Source organism: Scyliorhinus torazame, chromosome 16 (genome assembly GCF_047496885.1).
Source record: "Scyliorhinus torazame isolate Kashiwa2021f chromosome 16, sScyTor2.1, whole genome shotgun sequence".
Classification (NCBI taxonomy): Eukaryota; Metazoa; Chordata; class Chondrichthyes; order Carcharhiniformes; family Scyliorhinidae; genus Scyliorhinus; species Scyliorhinus torazame.
Window position 1 is genome coordinate 5,012,711 of NC_092722.1, and position 21,135 is coordinate 5,033,845.

The window sequence follows — 21,135 nt, forward strand, 5'->3', positions numbered from 1 at the left end:
CTTGCCCAACTATAGTGGGATGTTACTGCTTTTGTTTCAGCCATTGCTCATCTCTGAGTGAGACCTGCCCCCAAAGCCACAGCCTGCACCACTGAAGCCCCCATTCCCACCGCCACATCCATCTCAGATACCCAATCACAACCAGAATCCAAACTCTAATCCAACAATAACAGCCATTAACAAAGAACTTCAGAACTTAACATATTCATGATGCGCAGTGACAATTGTTTAAGGAGATCCTCAACTCCTCACAACTAAAACATATTCCAGAGAGGAAGGAAGATGGAAAGGGGGTAAAAAACATCCATGGCTAAACATGGACAATATAAAGACAAAAACTGAGGTACACCATGTTGCAAAAGCCAGCTGGAAGATTTTGAATGTTTCAAACATAAACTGCGCAAAATATCAAAAACAATAGCAAAAGCTTCTATAAGTACATAAAAGAGAGTTGCTAAAGTGAATGTTGGTCCCTTGGAAGTTGAAACCAGAGAGTTAATAGTGGGGAACACAGAAATGGTGGAGACCTTGTGTTGCCCTATTATGTATTTTCTTTTATTTCCTTTTCTTTTCATTTACTTAATGATCTGTTAAGCTGCGCGCAGAAAAATACTTTTCACTGTACCTCGGTACACGTGACAATAAACAAATCCAAAGATGCTAAGTCAATATTTTGCCTCAGTTTTCCTGGTGCAGGATACTAGTACCATCCATAAAGGAACGGGTAATTCAGAGGTAATGGAAAAGGTGGAACTTAGAACAACCAGCAATAGGGAAACTGTTCTCAACAAACCATTGGGATTGAGGGCAGACAAGTCCCTAGGACCTGATGGCCTACACCCTAGAGTGTTAAAGGAAGTGGCAGTGGAGACAGTGAATCCATTGGTTATAATATTCCAAAATTCCCTGGACAGGGAAAGGTTCCACTGGATTGGAAAAATGCTAATATAACACATCTGTTGTTGGAAAATTGTTAGAATCCATTATTAAAAAAGTAATATCAGGGCGTTTGGGCAGCCAAGAGTCAGCCATGAAGGGTAAATCATGTTTGACTAATTTGCTAGAGTTCTTTGAAGATGTAACAAGCAAAGTGGATAATGGAGATCCTGTAGATATAGTATATCTGGACTTCCGATAAGGTGCCGCACAGAAGGTTAATTCACAAGGTGAGATCACATGGGATTAGGGGTAATTTAATAGCTTGGCTAGAAGACTGGCTAACGGACAGAAGACAGAGAGTCGGGATAAATGTTCATTTTCTGGTTGGCAAGATGTAACTAGTGACGTGCCACAGGGTTCGATCCTTGGGCCCAGCTATTTACAATCTATATTAACAACTTGGATACAGGGATAGAAGGTTCTACAGCCAAATGTGCAGATGACACTAAAATAGGTGGGACAGTAAGTTGCAATGAGGAAATAAGAACCTTACAAATGGATATAGATAGGTTAAGAGAGTGGGCCAAAATGTGGCAGATGGAGTTTAACGTGGATGAGCGTGAGGTCATACATTTTGGTCAGAAAAATTGAAAAGGAACTTATTATCTAAATGGGGAGACATTTCGGGGAGCTCCGATGTGCAGGGAGCCCTCGTGCATGAGTTACAGAAAACGAGCATGCAGGTACAACGGGTAATAAAGAAAGTGAATGGAATGTTGCCATTTATAGCTAAAGGAATTGTTGCAACTGTACAAGGCATTGGTGAGACCGCTATTATGTGCAGTTTTGGTCCCCTTATTTGAGGAAAGATGTAGTGGCATTGGAGGCAATTCAGAGGAGGTTCACTAGATTGATTCCAGAGGTGAGGGGTTTGTCGTATGAAGAGAGATTGAGCAGTCTAGGCCGATACTTCTAGAGTTTAGAAGAATGGGGGGAGATGAAATTGAGATATACAAGATGCTAAAAGGTACGGATAAAGTAGACATGGAGCGGACGCTTCCTCTTGTGGAACATTCTAGAACGTGAGGTCATAGTCTCAGGGTAAGAGGTAGCAAATTTGAAACAGAGTTGAGGAGAAACTACTTTTCCCAAAGGACTGTGAATCTGTGGAATTCGCTACCCCAGCGTGTTGTGGATACTGGGACAGTGAGCAAATTTAAGGAGGAGTTAGACATATTTAATTAATTAGTAACGGGAGGAAGGGTTACTGAGAACGGGCAGGACAATGGAAATTAGGTCATGGTGAGATCAGCCACGATCGTTCTGAATGGTGGAGCAGGCTCCAGAAGCTAAATTGGCAACTCCTGCTCCTGGTTCTTATGTTCTGAGAAAGAACTATCCTGTCCAATTCCACCTTCCAGCTCTTGGATCTGTAGCCCTGTAGGTAACAACACCTCCAGCACAAATCTGGTGTTCTTGATTAATATGGGGATCTTTGATTAATAAGGGGAACGAGGTTATGGGAAGAGGGCAGAAGAATGGTGATGAGGAACCTATCAGCCATGATTGAATGGTGGGGCAGATTCAAAGGGCCGAATGGCCTAATTCTGCTCCTCTATTTTATGGTCTAAACAATATCCCACAAAACAGTTAACCTCCCATCCTCCACCATACAATTTATACAAGACAACCTCATCCCAACCAAAAGCAAAGAAGTAACAACAATTATATACAAAATATCCCCAAACCACTCCCCATAAACAACCATAACAAGACCACAAGAGACCGTTTAATTCGACCCCAGTCCATGCTCTGTAAAAAAAAGCTTCTGCCTCCTCCGAAGTATCGAAATAATGGTCCTTTGACCCGAAGGTATGAAATGAAATGAAAATGAAATGAAAATCGCTTATTGTCACAAGTAGGCTTCAAATGAAGTTACTGTGAAAAGCCCCTAGTCGCCACATTCCGGCGCCTGTTCGGGGAGGCTGGTACGGGAATTGAACCGTGCTGCTGGCCTGCCTTGGTCTGCTTTCAAAGCCAGCGATTTAGCCCAGTGTGCTGGTAACACCCAGCCTTGGCGGGTACACCACTCCAAACCTCACTCCACTCTTGTACAAAACCGTTTTGGCTTATTAATGGCCGTCCACTTCTTCTCAAGCTCCGCTCTGACATCCTGGTATATTCTAACCTGGCTTCCTTCCCATCTCACATCGTGATTTTCCTTGGCCCACTTCAGGAGCCGCTCCTTTTCCTAGCATCTGTAGAATCTGGCTATCACCGCTCGTGGGGGCTCATTCGCCCAAAACGTCTGCCGCAGTGTTAGATGGAGGAGACGCCATTAAACACCCCCCCCCCCCCCCCAACCACCACCCCCCCCCGGCTCTGGGTCACTGTCCGTGTGGAGTTTGCACATTCTTCCCGTGTTTGCGTGGGTTTCGTCCCCATAACCCAAACGATGTGTAAGGGTAAGTGGATTGGCCATGCTAAATTGCCCCTTAATTGAAAAAAATGAATTGGGTACTCTTATTTTTTTAGATTAAAAAAAAAGATAAGGAGACCAAAACTGCGCACAATATTCCAGGTGTGGCCTCACCAAGGCCCTGTATAATTGCAGCAACACATCCCTGCTCCTGCACTCGAATCCTCTCACGATGAAGGCCAACATACCATTAGCCTTCTTTACCGCCTGCTGCACCTGCACGCTTACTTTCAGCGACTGGTGTACAAGGACACCCAGGTCTCGTTGCACAGTCCTCTCTCCTAACTTATGGCCATTCTGTTAATAGTCTGCCTTCTCGTTTTTGCTACCAAAGTGGTTAACCTCGCATTTATCTAAATTATACCGCATCTGCCATTCATTTGCCCACTCACTCAACTTGTCCAAATCACACATCACTCTCCATTGCCTCTCAAATTGTATTTCAAACTGCTTTTCAAAGTCAGTAGCCAGTACTCCAGTTAGCCTATCTGCCGTGATTGGGGTGGCCTCAACAGCCAGAGCACCATCTCCCCTGCCAAGGCTCGCCGCCAAGCCTCCGGGCCGGTTGAAGAATTTCCACCCACAGGCTTCTTAGTTTTGGTCTTTGGTCACCCGGACCCCTCTATCTTCTTAATGAATCCCATGTCTTTAAATAATTTAGGGCAGTTTGGTGATGCAAATTTGGCTCTTAGCCAATGAGTTTGTGAGTTCAGATTCCAGCCATGATTGACACTCAAGTTCTGCTTCAAAACAACCAGTAGTTTTCAAGGAAGCTCTTTGACAGAACACAGATTATTTTCTATTTCTGAGGAACGAGACATGCAAACACCAGTGGACATCTTCATCAGAAGCTATGGCACCTGCACATGTAGAGGGCTGAATTCTCCAGGCGGGAACAGAAAATCTTGACAGCGGAGAATTCTGGCCATAGACTATTCCTGTTTTAGTCAATGAGCATTGATGCTTAAGTCAGGAATCAGTTGCAACTTAGAATCATAGAATACCTACTGTGCAGAAGGAGGCCATTCGGCCCATCGAGTCTGCACCAACCCTCTGAAAGAGTACTCCATCCAAGCCCACTCACCCACCCTATCCCAAAACCCCTTAACCCAACCTACATATCTCTGGACACTAAGGAACTATTTCTGTTTCAGCTTCAGATTTTGAATCGCAACACTCTTCAAACTCTTGCAGAAAGCGTGGGAAAAATGTCAAATATCAAAATCTCCAACATCTTTCACTAACCTTTACCAGGGAACTGAATTTTACAAAGCTCAAACCCCCTTCAACATTTTCAAAATCCACCATTACCGAAACTGCACTTTTAAAGTTGTTTTTCTTCATCGTACAGATGATGCAGTAATGGTTATTGCTGCAACTTCGAGCATTAGGGGTGCACAGTCACTGCAGGCGAGATCTACAGGTCACGCTGCACCTGAAAGGCAGCGCGCACAGCGCCAAGCAGCCAATAGTTACCGGGAGATTCCACTTCCGGGATCTACCCAGCTTTCCACGCCTTGCGAAATTGCGTTAGATCTCGCGGTGTGAATCCCGCCCATTGTGGGCGGAATCACTTTCTGCCAAAGCTGCACATTCGACGAGACAGCTAGTCTCATTCTAATGTGTGTTCCCGAGACCTAACCAAGACATGGGATCTAACCCCCTCGCCTTGGAGACCTTGGGCGAGCACCGTTCATTACAGGTGCCCACAAACGGGGATCAGCACTCAAGGAGGTCTCCCAGGGGATTGGAGGCACTCAGGTGCATGTGCTCTGGGCAGGGTGGCACCCTGCCAGCTAACAGTGCAACCTGGGCACAGTGGCAGTGCCAGCCTGGCACCCTGGCAGTGCCACCTGTGTGCCAGTCTGGTTGTTAATGAACCGTCATGCATTCACAGTTTTAAAAAATGTTTTTATTCTCCATTTTCACATTTTCCTTCAAAATTTACACCCCACCCACAGACAGTAAACGGTAACAAATACAAAATCAATCTCCTTAACAATACCAACGATCCCATCCTCCCACCACCCCAAACAACGGCCCACCTGTCAATATATGCATCCAATAAACCAAACCCTCCCACGGTGGCAACAAAACACAAAGGAGAAAAAGAAAAAGGAGTCCGGGACCGCCCATGGTCACCATTGACCTATAGAGTCCACTCCCCCCCCCCCCCCCTTACACTCAACGCCATCCAGCCTCTGAAAGAGTACCGTACATGATACCCAAGAGTTGTACACCCCCCCCTCCCAGTCTCTCCCCACCCCCCCCCCTCCCAGTCTCCAACTCCTCCCGTCCACTGCCTCTTGTAAAACCCCTCCCCCAACCTCGGTTCCTTCCCCCCAACTTTCCACCCCAGCTAGACCACTCGGACCCTGTTCTGCCAGGCTCCGATGGCCGCAGCCCCTCCCCCCACCTCACTCCCGTTCACTGGCCGGCTTAAACCGGCCAGCGTGGAGGCCCCCGCCCGGGTCACGCATTCACAGTTAATGAACTGAATAGATCTTACCTATTCCAATCAGCTGGACTATTGAGATGGTGAAGTCTTCCTGGGGTTGACCTCCACTGCCAGTTTTAGCCTGATTTACAATACTTTCAATTGTAACCGCTATCACAGCAAGGAGAGAGAGAATTGCTGCAGTGACAAACGATTTCTCTAAGTTGGATAAATCTGAACATTGTTTCATCTATGCGGAGAGAAGGAAAAGATACATTTCTCTCCAGATCACATAACGTTGAAGTTTATTTTTAACCAATAGTATCTATTATGCTTTGAAACGCACAACTCAATGAAAGCCTGGGATTCTCTGCCATGGTTTTTGGTGGGCAGGAGAACCGATGGAGATGGAAAATTGACAGGATTCCCCAAACGCATTTTGAGGCGGGATTTCCTGTTCGGATTTTCCCTGCTCCCTGCCAATGACTTAATGGGGTTCCCGTCGTGAAATTTTGGGAACCCAATTACCATACATGAACATATAATGGCGGATTTCCGCAATGCATCAACCCTCACATTAGGATATCACCCCCTCCCTCCCACCCAACACTCCCCCCCCCACCCCGACCCCGGCTGCTGGGTTTACAACAGGTCTTGACAATTGGGGACTTGGTGAAGAGAACCACCGGCCCCGCTCAAGTAAGTACAGCCAGCCCCCAGGGGGGTGAGGGTCATGCCAAGGCATAGCCTGCCTCCCTGGACTACCGCGTGGCCCTTTCAGCTGAGGCTGTCCACCAACGTGACGCTGTGGGGCACAGCTCCAGGATTTGTTTCGACTAAAAATATGGGAAGAAAAGTCGGCCGTGGAGACGGTGAGCAGAACTCCGCTTTTCCGGATGTGTGGCACAGTCCGGACTTTGGGCCGCTCTGGAAAAAAATCATTGGGTGTGGGTGTGGGTGGGGGGGATGGGGGGGAGCGGTGGTGCTGAGAGAGACGGGTTCATGCCATTACTGTGGTGGTGGGAGGGGCCCTGACAGAGCCGGCAGAGATCGGGGCACCAGCTCTAATCAGCACAGAAAGAAGCCCTCCTCCACTAATGCCCCCCCACCCCCGCAGAATCCGGGGGCTCCACAGCACCCCCCTCCCCCCCCCCCCCACCCCCCCACCCCACCACAACCACCAGCGCTGGGGACTCCTGTAATGATATGTATAATGTAAGGAGTGTAAAGGGTTAACAAGATCTCATGGCACCATAGAGTCTTATAAGGGGTTTGTCTCTCGGTGTTCTGGGAGAAGGTAATGAAGAAAGGTAGTTAAAGATTGAGATAGATTGTTAGCTGTACTAAAGAGATATAATAGATTTCTGTAACATAGATTTTATACTGTTGCTTTATTTATTAGCTATTACTTACTGCACGTTCTCCCCGTGTCTACATGGGTTTCCTCCGGGTGCTCCGGTTTCCTCTCACAGTCCAAAGATAAACAGGTTAGGTAGATTGGAGTGTGGGGTTATTGGGTTATGAGGATACGGTGAGTCGGGGGCAGCACGGTGGCGCAGTGGGTTAGCGCTGCTGCCTCACGGCGCCAAAATCCCAGGTTCGATCCCGGCTCTGGGTCACCGTCCGTGTGGAGTTTGCGCATTCTCCCCGTGGTTGCGTGGGTTTCGTCCCCACAACCCAAAGGTATGCAGGGGAGGTGAATGGGCCACGCTAAATTGCCCCTTAATTGGAAAAAATAATTGGGTACTCCAAATTTATTTTTAAAATGAGGATAAGGTGAGTGATGGGCCTACGTAGGGTGTTCTTTGAGCAGGTCGATGCAGACTTGATGGGCCAAATGGTCTCCTTCTGCACTGTAGGGATTCTACGATTCTAAAAGACCATCTTGAAGCCAACAGCATCGCAGAAACCGAGGATCGCTCACCAGCGAAACCGCCACTGCAAACTGGGCCATATCCCGGCCAACTCCAACCGCCTCAGTCAGACCAGGATTTTCTTGACTTAACTCAGTTCCTCATCACCAAAATGTAGCCAGGATCTTACAGGAGCATAGCACAGGGCATACACGCCGGGATTAAATAATTATGGGTTGTGCATCAGGATTAAAAAATAGGATTAAAAGGTGAATAGCGCCAGAGCTTTTGATAACACAGCACCCCCCCCCCCCCCACGCTCACATCACGTGACCCCCACCCCACCTCCCCATCCCCCAGTGTGATTGTTTTTTCCCCATAAATTTAGAGTACCCAATTCATTTTTTCCAATTAAGGGGCAATTTGGCGTGGCCAATCCACCTACCCTGCACATCTTTGGGTTGTGGGGGCGAAACCCACGCAAACACGGGGAGAATGTGCAAACTCCACACGGACAGTGACCCAGAGCCATGATCGAACCTGGGACCTCGGCGCCATGAGGCAGCTGTGCTAACCACTGCTCCACCGTGCTGCCCTCCGGTGTGATTGGTTTAATTAAACTGAAAATGGTTAGACTGCAAAGGTTAAAACATAAAAAATAAAGGAGGTGTGAAGGGGCTGTTAAAAAATTCATTTACGGGATGTGGGTGTAGCTGGTTAGGCCCAGCATTTATTGCCCATCACTAATTGCCCTTCAGTAGGTGGTGGTGAGTTGCCTTCTTGAACTGCTGCAGTACCTGAGGTGTAGGTACACCCACTGTGCTGTTAGGGAGGGCAGCAGGTAGCCTTGTGGATAGCACAATTGCTTCACAGCTCCAGGGTCCCAGGTTCGATTCTGGCTTGGGTCACTGTCTGTGCGGAGTCTGCACATCCTCCCCGTGTGTGCGTGGGTTTCCTCCGGGTGCTCCGGTTTCCTCCCACAGTCCAAAGACGTGCGGGTTAGGTGGATTGGCCATGATAAATTGCCCTTAGTGTCCAAAAATTGCCCTTAGTGTTGGGTGGGGTTACTGGGTTGTGGGGATGGGGTGGCGGTGTTGACCTTGGGTGGGGTGCTCTTTCCAAGAGCTGGGGCAGACTCGATGGGCTGAATGGCCTCCTTCTGCACTGTAAATTCTATAAGTTCCAAGTTTTCTTTTAGGTTTAGAGTACCTAATTCTTTTTTTTCCAATTACGGGGCAAGTTAGCATGGCCAATTCACCTACCCTTGCACATCTTTTTGGGTTGTGCGAGGAGACCCACGAGTTGCAGGATTTTGACCCAGTAACAGTGAAAGAACAGCAATATATTTCCAAGTCGGGGTGGTGAGTGATTTGGAGGGGAACACTCCATGTGGTGGGGTTCCCAGGTATCTGCTGCTCTTGTCCTGCTGGATGGTTGGGGGGGGGGTCGTGGGTTTGGAAGGTGCTGTCTAAGGAACCGCGGCAAGTTCTTGCTGTGCATCTTGTAGATGGTACACACGACTGCCACTGTTTGTTGATGGTGGAGGGAGTGAATGTTTGTGGAATGGGGAGCAATCAAGGACGGTGTCGAGCTTCCTGAGTGTTGTTGGAGCTGCACTCATCCAGGCAAGAGGAGAGTATTCCCTCACACTTGTGCCTTGTAGATGGTGGACCAGGCTTTGTTGGGGGGGGGGGGGGGGGGTCGTCAGGAGGTGAATTAGTTGCAGCAGGATTCCTAGCCTTTGACTCGTTCTGGTAGCCACAGTATTTATATGGCTGGGTCCAGTTCAGTTTCTGATCAATGGTAACCCCCAGGATGTTGATTGTGGGGAATTCAGCGATGGTAATGCCATTGAATGTCAAGGGGCGGTGGTTGGATCCTCTCTTGTTTGAGGCAATGAACAGGGAACCAGGGAAATAGCTCGACCAGGAATTTAGTCACAGAGTCAGAGAGTTTTACAGCACAGAAAGAGGCCCTTCGGCCCATCGTATCAGCGGCAACCATCACATGTCTATATTTTCTCATCCCATTTTCTAGCACTTGGTCTCTAGCCTTGGCGTTTCAAGTGCTCATCTAAATACGTTAAATTTTAAGGGTTCCTGCCTCGTCAAGTCTATCAGGCAGCGAGTTCCAGACTCCCACCACCCTCTGGGTGAAAATATTTTTCCTCACATCCCCTCTAACCCTCCCCCCCTTAGCTTAAATCTCTGCCCCCCCTGGTTGTTGACCCCTCTGCTAAGGGGAAATGCTACTTCCTACCCACCCTATCTATGCCCCTCATAATCTTATTATCTTACACACCTCAATCAGGTCTCCCCTCAGCCTTTTCTGCTCTCAGGAATGAAACTCCAGCCTATCCAGTTTCTCTTGACAGCTGAAACACTCCAGCCAGGCACCATCCTGTTGAATCTCCTCTGCAGCCTCACTTTTGCAATCACTTCCTTCCTATAGTGGGGCAACCAGAACTGCCACAGTACTCTATCTGTGACCTAATGTTTTCTACAGCTCCATTATAACCTCCTTGCTCTTATATTCTATGCCTCGGCTAATAAAGACAAGTATCCCATATGCCTTCTTAACTACCTTATCTACCTCCCCGGTTGTCTTCAGGGATCTATGGACATGGAACCCAAGTCCCTCTGATCCTCTATACTTCCTGGGGTCCTGCCATTCAGGCTATATTCCCTGCCCAAATTACATTTGCTCACGCTTTTCAGGGTTAAATTCCATTTGCCCCTATTCTGCCAATCTAACCAGCCCGTCTATATTGGCCTAGAATCTAAGGCTTTCCTCCTCACTATTTACCACATCACCAATTTTTGGTTCCCTGCGAATCTATTGGTCACACTTCCTACATTCACATCCAGATCATTAATGTATCCTACAGACAGCAAGGGAGCCAGCACCGATTCCTGAAGAACGCCACTGGATACAGGCTTCTTTCACAAAAACAACCATCGACCATCACTGCTACTGAGCCAATTTTGGATTCAATTTGCCCAATTGCCCTGGATCCCATGAGCTCTTACCTTCTTGCCCTGTTTCCTATACGAGACCTTGTCATAAGTGCCATGTGAGAGTACCTTTAAGACATGGATGTTTAAGCAATGTACCTTTAAGAAAACAGTGATGTCAGAGAGTGGGTGGAGCTGAGGTCAGGTCAGCCATTTTGCAGTTGAGTTTTGCAGTTAGAAAAAGAGCTTGTGTGTGTTTCCAGAGAGCTGCAGTTTGGAGAAAAAGAGCTTGGGGAGTGTCTGTGTTTGCAGTGAGCTGGATCTCTGCCATGAAAGACTATCTCTGGATCATTTGGGTGATTTAAACTCATAATAGTAAAGCCTTTAGCCTGATGTGATTCTGTTTAAAGGTGTTAAGTCTCTTGGAAGTTTGAAGGAACATTTTGAGGAATTATTTACTGTTGCAATATTTTCTGAGTTATCTTTGGAGTAAGGGGTGTTAAGAGATCCAATGTTTAGTTAAGATGTTAAGTTGAGTTCATGGAATAAACATTGTTTTGTGTTTAAAAACCCACATGTCTATAATTGTAATCCCACACCTAGGGAACAAGCCGTGTGCTCGGAAAAGCAACAAATACATTAAAGGGAGAGGCTGGTTGAACTCCATGATACATTTTGGGGTTCTGAAAACGCCTCGCCCATAACATAAGCCTGACTGAATTCCATGTAGACTACATCAGCTGAACTACCCTCATCTACACATCTAGTCACCTCCTTGAAAAATTCTATCAAATTTGTAAAACATGATTTCCCTTTGGCAAAGCCATGCTGACTATCATTGATTAATCCTTGCCTCTCCAAGTGGATATTAGCCTGTCCCTCAGAATTTTTTCCCATAGTTTCCCTACCGCTGAAGTTAGACTCACTGGCCTTTAATTTCCTGCTTTATCCCTACCATCCTTCTTGAATTTAGATTAGGCAGATAAGAAAAACTACTTTAAAGTTGATCGTTGGATTTCAAAAGAAACATATACAATTGGGAGATTATAAACGTGTGAGACAAAATAGTAAGCTTGCTTTAGGAATATGGTCGCCATAAAGTAATTCTAAAAAAGGATTGATCAATTCTGGGAAGAAGAAACTCTAAAGGATGGTAGAAACAATACAATAGAAGATCAAAAGGAAAAACATATTTAAAGTTAGACTGAAGGCTGTTGTGTGTTACTGTGAGATCTTGAACAAGACACAGTGTGCTGAAGCTAGGCCTGTGAACACCAGTTTTTCAACCACCCTCAGACATGAGAGCCAGTGTGAGATTTCCCATGAAGCAACAAGGTATTGTGTGGTAAAGTCACTGGATGTTTATTGACTAGAAAATCTATAGGGGGGGCGGCATGATGGCACAGTGGTTAGCACTGCTGCCTATGGCGCTGAGGACCCAGGTTCGATCCCAGCCCGGGTCACTGTCCGTGTGGAGTTTGCACATTCTCTCCATGTCTGCGTGGGTTTCATCCTCACAACCCAAAGAAGTGTAGGGTAGGTGGATTGGCCATGCTAAATTGCCCCTTAATTGGAACAAAAGAATTGGGTACTCTAAATTTATATTTAAAAAAAAGAAAATCTATAAGGACTCTTGCCACCAGAAGGGAGTTTTAGCTCTGAGCTTACTTAATCCAGTGTCTTTTAAGAAGTATTTGTAGTACCTGTGTAAAGATGTTCTTGAGTCTTCAAATGTTATTTCCCCCCCCTGTAGTTTTGATAAATTTTGAAATTAGATATTGAAAACTCATCACAAGTGGTCTGCAATTTAATTATCTAGATTTTAGATAACTCCTCATAATATACAAATTGCAAACCATTGTGGCAGCTTGTTTCACATTTTCCTTTGGGATTTGGGTAGTCTGGAACTTACCACCTGCTGTGGCATAACTGACCTCCTTGAGGCTGTTTCTGAGAATATGCCCTATACAATAACTCGCCCCAATACGCTAACTGAATTTGCTGATAGTACAGTCTCAAAACAACAAAGTTACAAACAGCACAAATGTGTCAGACTTACTGGGCCACATGGCGTGGGTATGAGCGCTCTATGCCGTGGCATTAGGTTTGGTGATGAAGACTCAATGTCCTCATTAATATGGGACTCCATGCTGTCTCTTTAAATAGAAAAGTTACACAAATGGCAAATCATTCAACTGATTAAAAAATGATTGGCTTCACAAGAGATTTGCGATGCATGATGATGTCCTAACATTCACAAATCAGGGCAAAATGAAATGTCCCTTATGGATGATCTTTGACAAAGGTCGGTACAAATGAAAACCACTTTGGGACAACCAAACCCTAAACATATTCATCAATCCTCACGGGCTCACACATGTACAAACCCACATGTAGAATGATGGCTTGAGAATTCTCTGGCATTACATAAAGGGAAAATAAAGTTTGGTGCCAACTTGTTGTTATTCTAGGTCATCCGTCCTTTGGCAGCCAAAGGGGTGCAAAGCCTAGTTGCTCCATTAAAACCTGTTCATGTAGTTTCCTAATTGTGCAATTCCTACTGCATTTCAAATACCCCTGATGTTTGATACAGCATGCGTGCAATGTCAGTTAAGAGTCAACCACACTGGCAGTCTGTCACAGACCAATGTCCCCTCCCAGTTCAGGTTTGCTGTGTTGCCCTGCACGGTCCCTTTTAAGATTCATGCATGGCCAGTGCCACCTTCTCGGCTGCTGTACACATTGGGCCAGATAAAAACGCCAGCCAACCAGTTCGGTTTTTAACGGTAGTTTTATGTCGCCATTTCTAATAGTAGCTTTTGATTCCAGTTTGTTTTGAGTTCACAAACTGCCATGGTGGGAACTGAACTCAGGTTTCCTGGTCATCAGTCCCGCCCAGTCACATAACCACTGTGCTATCTGTACCAGCTTTGTTTTTGCTTTGCTGATGAGCAATAGCATTGCAGACCAGCGGAAATGTAGTGGATCCTGGAAATAGAAATCAGTTTCACTTTATTAGCATTGTCCCCTCCCCCATCCCCACACCCAAACTGGGGAAAATTTTAAACTGTCCCACTAAGTTACAATGAACCCTCACTGTCGGCTGTTTGTACTGAAACGCCCATTATTCTTTCCAGATTTTTGTTTTCTTGCCCTTGTGTGTGTTTTTTTTCTGACCCAAACACGTTTTGTTCTAAATCCCATCGCAGCTTGTCTGGCGGAAATTAAAAGTTAGATATCCTGGTTTAACTTGGCAGTCTGTTGGCACTGCCAGCTGCTGTGTATCTCTCTGTCTCTGTTCCTCTGTCTCCGCATCTCTCTATGTATCTGTATCTCTCTGTCTTTGTATCTCTGTCTCTGTATCTCTGTCTCTGCATCTCTCTGTCTCTGCATCTCCCTGTCTCTGTATCTCTGTCTCTGCATCTCTCTGTCTCTGCATCTCTCTGTCTCTGCATCTCTCTGACTATGTATCTCTCTGTCTCTGCATCTCTCTGACTATGTATCTCTCTGTCTCTGCATCTCTCTGTCTCTGCATCTCTCTGTCTCTCTCTGTATCTCTCTGTCTCTGCATCTCTCTGTCTCTGTATCTCTCTGTCTCTGCATCTCTCTGACTATGTATCTCTCTGTCTCTGCATCTCTGTCTCTGCATCTCCCTGTCTCTGCATCTCTGTCTCTGCATCTCTCTGTCTCTCTCTGTATCTCTCTGTCTCTGCATCTCTCTGTCTCTGTATCTCTGTCTCTGCATCTCTCTGTCTCTGCATCTCTCTGTCTCTGCATCTCTCTATCTCTGCATCTCTCTATCTCTGCATCTCTCTGTCTCTGCATCTCTCTGTCTCTGCATCTCTCTGTCTCGGCATCTCCCTGTCTCTGCATCTCTCTGTCTCTGTATCTCTGTCTCTGCATCTCTCTGTCTCTGTATCTCTGTCTCTGCATCTCTCTGTCTCTGCATCTCTCTGTCTCGGCATCTCTCTGTCTCTGCATCTCCCTGTCTCTGTATCTCTGTCTCTGTATCTCTCTGTCTCTGCATCTCTCTGTCTCTGCATCTCCCTGTCTCTGTATCTCTGTCTCTGCATCTCTCTGTCTCTGCATCTCTCTGTCTCTGCATCTCTCTGTCTCTGCATCGCTCTGTCTCTGCATCTCTCTGTCTCTGCATCTCCCTGTCTCTGTATCTCTGTCTCTGTATCTCTCTGTCTCTGCATCTCTCTGTCTCGGCATCTCTCTGTCTCTGCATCTCCCTGTCTCTGCATCTCTCTGTCTCGGCATCTCCCTGTCTCTGCATCTCTCTGTCTCGGCATCTCCCTGTCTCTGCATCTCTCTGTCTCTGCATCTCTCTGTCTCTGCATCTCTCTGTCTCTGTATCTCTGTCTCTGCATCTCTCTGTCTCTGCATCTCTCTGTCTCTGTATCTCTGTCTCGGCATCTCCCTGTCTCTGCATCTCTCTGTCTCTGCATCTCCTTGTCTCTGCATCTCTCTGTCTCTGTATCTCTCTGTCTCTGTATCTCTGTCTCGGCATCTCCCTGTCTCTGCATCTCTCTGTCTCTGCATCTCTCTGTCTCTGTATCTCTGTCTCTGCATCTCTCTGTCTCTGTATCTCTGTCTCTGCATCTCTCTGTCTCGGCATCTCCTTGTCTCTGCATCTCTCTGTCTCTGTATCTCTCTGTCTCTGTATCTCTGTCTCGGCATCTCCCTGTCTCTGCATCTCTCTGTCTCTGCATCTCTCTGTCTCTGTATCTCTGTCTCTGCATCTCTCTGTCTCGGCATCTCCTTGTCTCTGCATCTCTCTGTCTCTGTATCTCTGTCTCTGTATCTCTCTGTCTCTGCATCTCCCTGTCTCGGCATCTCCTTGTCTCTGCATCTCTCTGTCTCTGCATCTCTCTGTCTCTGTATCTCTGTCTCTGCATCTCTCTGTCTCGGCATCTCCTTGTCTCTGCATCTCTCTGTCTCTGTATCTCTGTCTCTGTATCTCTCTGTCTCTGCATCTCTCTGTCTCTGTATCTCTGTCTCTGCATCTCTCTGTCTCTGCATCTCCTTGTCTCTGCATCTCTCTGTCTCTGCATCTCCCTGTCTCTGCATCTCTCTGTCTCTGCATCTCCCTGTCTCTGCATCTCTGTCTCTGTATCTCTGTCTCTGCATCTCTCTGTCTCTGTATCTCTCTGTCTCTGTATCTCTGTCTCGGCATCTCCCTGTCTCTGCATCTCTCTGTCTCTGCATCTCTCTGTCTCTGTATCTCTGTCTCTGCATCTCTCTGTCTCGGCATCTCCTTGTCTCTGCATCTCTCTGTCTCTGCATCTCCCTGTCTCTGCATCTCCCTGTCTCTGTATCTCTGTCTCTGTATCTCTGTCTCTGCATCTCTGTCTCTGCATCTCTCTGTCTCTGCATCTCTCTGTCTCTGCATCTCCCTGTCTCTGCATCTCTCTGTCTCTGCATCTCTCTGTCTCTGCATCTCCCTGTCTCTGCATCTCTCTGTCTCTGCATCTCCCTGTCTCTGCATCTCTCTGTCTCTGTATCTCTGTCTCTGCATCTCTCTGTCTCGGCATCTCCTTGTCTCTGCATCTCTCTGTCTCTGTATCTCTGTCTCTGCATCTCTCTGTCTCTGTATCTCTCTGTCTCTGCATCTCTCTGTCTCTGTATCTCTGTCTCTGCATCTCTCTGTCTCGGCATCTCCTTGTCTCTGCATCTCCCTGTCTCTGCATCTCTCTGTCTCGGCATCTCCTTGTCTCTGCATCTCTCTGTCTCTGTATCTCTGTCTCTGTATCTCTCTGTCTCTGTATCTCTGTCTCGGCATCTCCCTGTCTCTGCATCTCTCTGTCTCTGCATCTCTCTGTCTCTGTATCTCTGTCTCGGCATCTCCTTGTCTCTGCATCTCTCTGTCTCTGCATCTCTCTGTCTCTGCATCTCTCTGTCTCTGCATCTCTCTGTCTCTGCATCTCTCTGTCTCTGTATCTCTGTCTCTGCATCTCTCTGTCTCGGCATCTCCTTGTCTCTGCATCTCCCTGTCTCTGCATCTCCCTGTCTCTGTATCTCTGTCTCTGTATCTCTGTCTCTGCATCTCTGTCTCTGCATCTCTCTGTCTCTGCATCTCTCTGTCTCTGCATCTCTCTGTCTCTGCATCTCCCTGTCTCTGCATCTCCCTGTCTCTGCATCTCTCTGTCTCTGCATCTCTCTGTCTCGGCATCTCCCTGTCTCTGCATCTCCCTGTCTCTGCATCTCTCTGTCTCTGCATCTCTCTGTCTCTGCATCTCTCTGTCTCTGCATCTCTCTGTCTCTGTATCTCTGTCTCTGCATCTCTCTGTCTCTGCATCTCTCTGTCTCGGCATCTCCCTGTCTCTGCATCTCCCTGTCTCTGCATCTCTCTGTCTCTGCATCTCTCTGTCTCTGCATCTCTCTGTCTCTGTATCTCTGTCTCTGCATCTCTCTGTCTCTGCATCTCTCTGTCTCTGCATCTCTCTGTCTCTGCATCTCCCTGTCTCTGCATCTCTCTGTCTCTGCATCTCTCTGTCTCTGCATCTCTCTGTCTCTGCATCTCTCTGTCTCTGTATCTCTGTCTCTGCATCTCTCTGTCTCTGCATCTCTCTGTCTCGGCATCTCTCTGTCTCTGCATCTCTCTGTCTCTGCATCTCCCTGTCTCTGCATCTCTCTGTCTCTGCATCTCTCTGTCTCTGCATCTCCCTGTCTCTGCATCTCTCTGTCTCTGCATCTCTCTGTCTCTGCATCTCTCTGTCTCTGTATCTCTGTCTCTGCATCTCTCTGTCTCTGCATCTCCCTGTCTCTGCATCTCTCTGTCTCTGCATCTCTCTGTCTCTGCATCTCTCTGTCTCTGCATCTCTCTGTCTCTGTATCTCTGTCTCTGCATCTCTCTGTCTCTGCATCTCTCTGTCTCGGCATCTCTCTGTCTCTGCATCTCTCTGTCTCTGCATCTCTCTGTCTCTGCATCTCTCTGTCTCTGCATCTCTCTGTCTCTGCATCTCTCTGTCTCTGCATCTCTCTGTCTCTGCATCTCCCTGTCTCGGCATCTCCCTGTCTCTGCATCTCTCTGTCTCTGCATCTCTCTGTCTCTGTATCTCTGTCTCTGCATCTCTGTCTCTGCATCTCTCTGTCTCTGCATCTCCCTGTCTCTGTATCTCTGTCTCTGCATCTCTCTGTCTCTGCATCTCTCTGTCTCTGCATCTCCCTGTCTCTGCATCTCTCTGTCTCTGCATCTCTCTGTCTCTGCATCTCTCTGTCTCTGCATCTCTCTGTCTCTGTATCTCTGTCTCTGCATCTCTCTGTCTCTGCATCTCTCTGTCTCGGCATCTCTCTGTCTCTGCATCTCTCTGTCTCTGCATCTCTCTGTCTCTGCATCTCTCTGTCTCTGTATCTCTGTCTCTGCATCTCTGTCTCTGCATCTCTCTGTCTCTGCATCTCTCTGTCTCTGCATCTCCCTGTCTCTGCATCTCTCTGTCTCTGCATCTCTCTGTCTCTGCATCTCTCTGTCTCTGCATCTCTCTGTCTCTGCATCTCTCTGTCTCTGCATCTCCCTGTCTCGGCATCTCCCTGTCTCTGCATCTCTCTGTCTCTGCATCTCTCTGTCTCTGTATCTCTGTCTCTGCATCTCTGTCTCTGCATCTCTCTGTCTCTGCATCTCCCTGTCTCTGTATCTCTGTCTCTGTATCTCTCTGTCTCTGCATCTCTCTGTCTCTGCATCTCTCTGTCTCTGCATCTCTCTGTCTCTGCATCTCTCTGTCTCGGCATCTCCTTGTCTCTGTATCTCTGTCTCTGTATCTCTCTGTCTCTGCATCTCTCTGTCTCTGCATCTCTCTGTCTCTGTATCTCTCTGTCTCGGCATCTCCTTGTCTCTGTATCTCTGTCTCTGCATCTCTCTGTCTCGGCATCTCCTTGTCTCTGTATCTCTGTCTCTGTATCTCTCTGTCTCTGCATCTCTCTGTCTCTGCATCTCCCTGTCTCTGCATCTCCCTGTCTCTGCATCTCTGTCTCTGTATCTCTCTGTCTCTGCATCTCTCTGTCTCGGCATCTCCCTGTCTCTGCATCTCTGTCTCTGTATCTCTCTGTCTCTGCATCTCTCTGTCTCGGCATCTCCTTGTCTCTGTATCTCTGTCTCTGCATCTCTCTGTCTCTGCATCTCTCTGTCTCTGCATCTCTCTGTCTCGGCATCTCCCTGTCTCTGCATCTCTGTCTCTGTATCTCTCTGTCTCTGCATCTCTCTGTCTCGGCATCTCCCTGTCTCTGCATCTCTGTCTCTGTATCTCTCTGTCTCTGCATCTCTCTGTCTCGGCATCTCCTTGTCTCTGTATCTCTGTCTCTGTATCTCTCTGTCTCTGCATCTCTCTGTCTCGGCATCTCCTTGTCTCTGTATCTCTGTCTCTGTATCTCTCTGTCTCTGCATCTCTCTGTCTCGGCATCTCCTTGTCTCTGTATCTCTGTCTCTGTATCTCTCTGTCTCTGCATCTCTCTGTCTCGGCATCTCCTTGTCTCTGTATCTCTGTCTCTGTATCTCTCTGTCTCTGCATCTCTCTGTCTCTGCATCTCTCTGTCTCGGCATCTCCTTGTCTCTGTATCTCTGTCTCTGTATCTCTCTGTCTCTGCATCTCTCTGTCTCGGCATCTCCCTGTCTCTGTATCTCTGTCTCTGCATCTCTCTGTCTCTGCATCTCTCTGTCTCTGCATCTCTCTGTCTCTGCATCTCCCTGTCTCTGTATCTCTCTGTCTCTGCATCTCTCTGTCTCGGCATCTCCTTGTCTCTGTATCTCTGTCTCTGTATCTCTCTGTCTCTGTATCTCTGTCTCTGCATCTCTCTGTCTCTGCATCTCTCTGTCTCTGCATCTCTCTATCTCTGCATCTCCCTGTCTCGGCATCTCCTTGTCTCTGTATCTCTGTCTCTGTATCTCTCTGTCTCTGTATCTCTGTCTCTGCATCTCTCTGTCTCTGCATCTCTCTGTCTCTGCATCTCTCTGTCTCTGCATCTCTCTGTCTCTGCATCTCTGACGATGTTTCTCTCTGTCTATGTATCTGTCTCTCTCTGTATCTCTGTCTCTTTATCTTTGTCTATGTATATATCTGCCTCTCTATGTATCTCTGTCAATGTATCTCTCTATGTGTCACTCTGTCTATGTGTCTCTGTCTATGTATCTCTCTGACTATGTATCTCTGTGTATCTCTGTCGATGTTTCTCTCTGTCTATGCATCTGTCCCTCTATGTATCTGTCTCTTTATCTTTGTCTCTGTATCTCTCTGTCTCTGTATCTCTCTGTCTCTGCATCTCTCTGACTATGTATCTCTCTGTCTCTGCATCTCTCTGACTATGTATCTCTCTGTCTCTGCATCTCTCTGTCCCTGCATCGCTCTGTCTCTCTCTGTATCTCTCTGTCTCAGCATCTCTCTGTCTCTGCATCTCTCTGTCTCTGCATCTCTCTGTCTCTGTATCTCTGTCGATGTTTCTCTCTGTCTATGTATCTGTCCCTCTATGTATCTCTGTCTCTTTATCTTTGTCTATGTATATATCTGTCTCTCTATGTATCTCTGTCAATGTATCTCTCTATGTGTCTCTCTGTCTATGTCTCTCTATCTATATATCTGTATGTCTCCCCGGTGTTTGGGACACCGCTCCTGAGCTGTTTGGAGTCAGAGTTTTGCTGTGTTCACCCGGTGCCAGCCGCGTACAAACCTGCCACCCAGATCGGCTACCTGTCCGCCTGCTGCCTCCCAGTCGGTCAGTCGGGGCTGTGTGTGTACTGCTGCTCATTTCACTTTCAAACGGCTAAATACTTCCGGACAACAGGCTGCTGGGCTGCGTCACTTCCAGCAAAAAAGAATCAAGGAGCTGAAGTAAACAACTGAAACATTTTGTCACAACCCAAAACTCACCGATTTCTGCACTCTGGCTGATCGCCCCGAGGCTGTGCTGCTCGGTGCTGTGGCCAGCGCTCCAGCCGCCTCCTGCTCTTTACACACTGTACTCAACATGTCAACCTGGGGGCAGAAAGAGATGGAAACACACAGGGAGGGAGGGCAACAAGCAACATCTTCAGAAATGTGCCCAATTGTCCATTCATTCTGGACAAGACCTTCCAGCCCGCAATCACCTTGCAGCGGATCACTCAATGCAAACACAGGATCCAAATCAAAAGGTTTCCAGTAGATTTCAATAAACAAGAAGTAAGGGTCTACCCAGTCACATCAGCCACATTTCACATAAACCTAAATAGTTTTACTACAGTAAAAATCAGTTATCATCGCATACATACTGTTGCTAAGCTATTTTCCGGTTCACAATTCCCTCAATAGCTTGGATTAGTACTTGGAACTATGATGTTGTTGCCATTACAGAGACCTGGTTGAGGGAAGGGCAGGATTGGCAGCTAAACGTTCCAGGATTTAGATGTTTCAGGCGGGATAGAGGGGGATGTAAAAGGGAGGCGGAGTTGCGCTACTTGTTCGGGAGAATATCACAGCTGTATTGCGAGAGGACACCTCAGAGGGCAGTGAGGCTATATTGGTAGAGATCAGGAATAAGAAGGGTGCAGTCACAATGTTGGGG

The 21,135-nt window shown here is 47.3% G+C and overlaps 1 protein-coding gene across 4 annotated transcripts in view; it reads right to left on the reverse strand.

Moving 5' to 3' along the window:
- Positions 1-20,347, reverse strand: part of LOC140392540 (uncharacterized) — a 71,218-nt gene extending 50,871 nt beyond the window's left edge. For 3 of the 4 annotated variants that reach the window (XM_072477820.1, XM_072477817.1, XM_072477819.1), the window contains exons 1-3: positions 20,263-20,346; positions 12,662-12,758; positions 5,868-6,045 (exon numbers count right to left, since the gene is read on the reverse strand). In XM_072477820.1, coding sequence (XP_072333921.1) covers positions 5,868-6,045; positions 12,662-12,751 — 268 coding nt within the window. In that variant the 5' untranslated portion in view covers positions 12,752-12,758; positions 20,263-20,346. Of the gene's footprint in view, positions 1-5,867; positions 6,046-12,661; positions 12,759-20,262 lie in introns of all 4 variants that reach the window. The other variant, XM_072477818.1, reaches the window with a different exon arrangement.
- Positions 20,348-21,135: the final 788 nt, after the last annotated feature.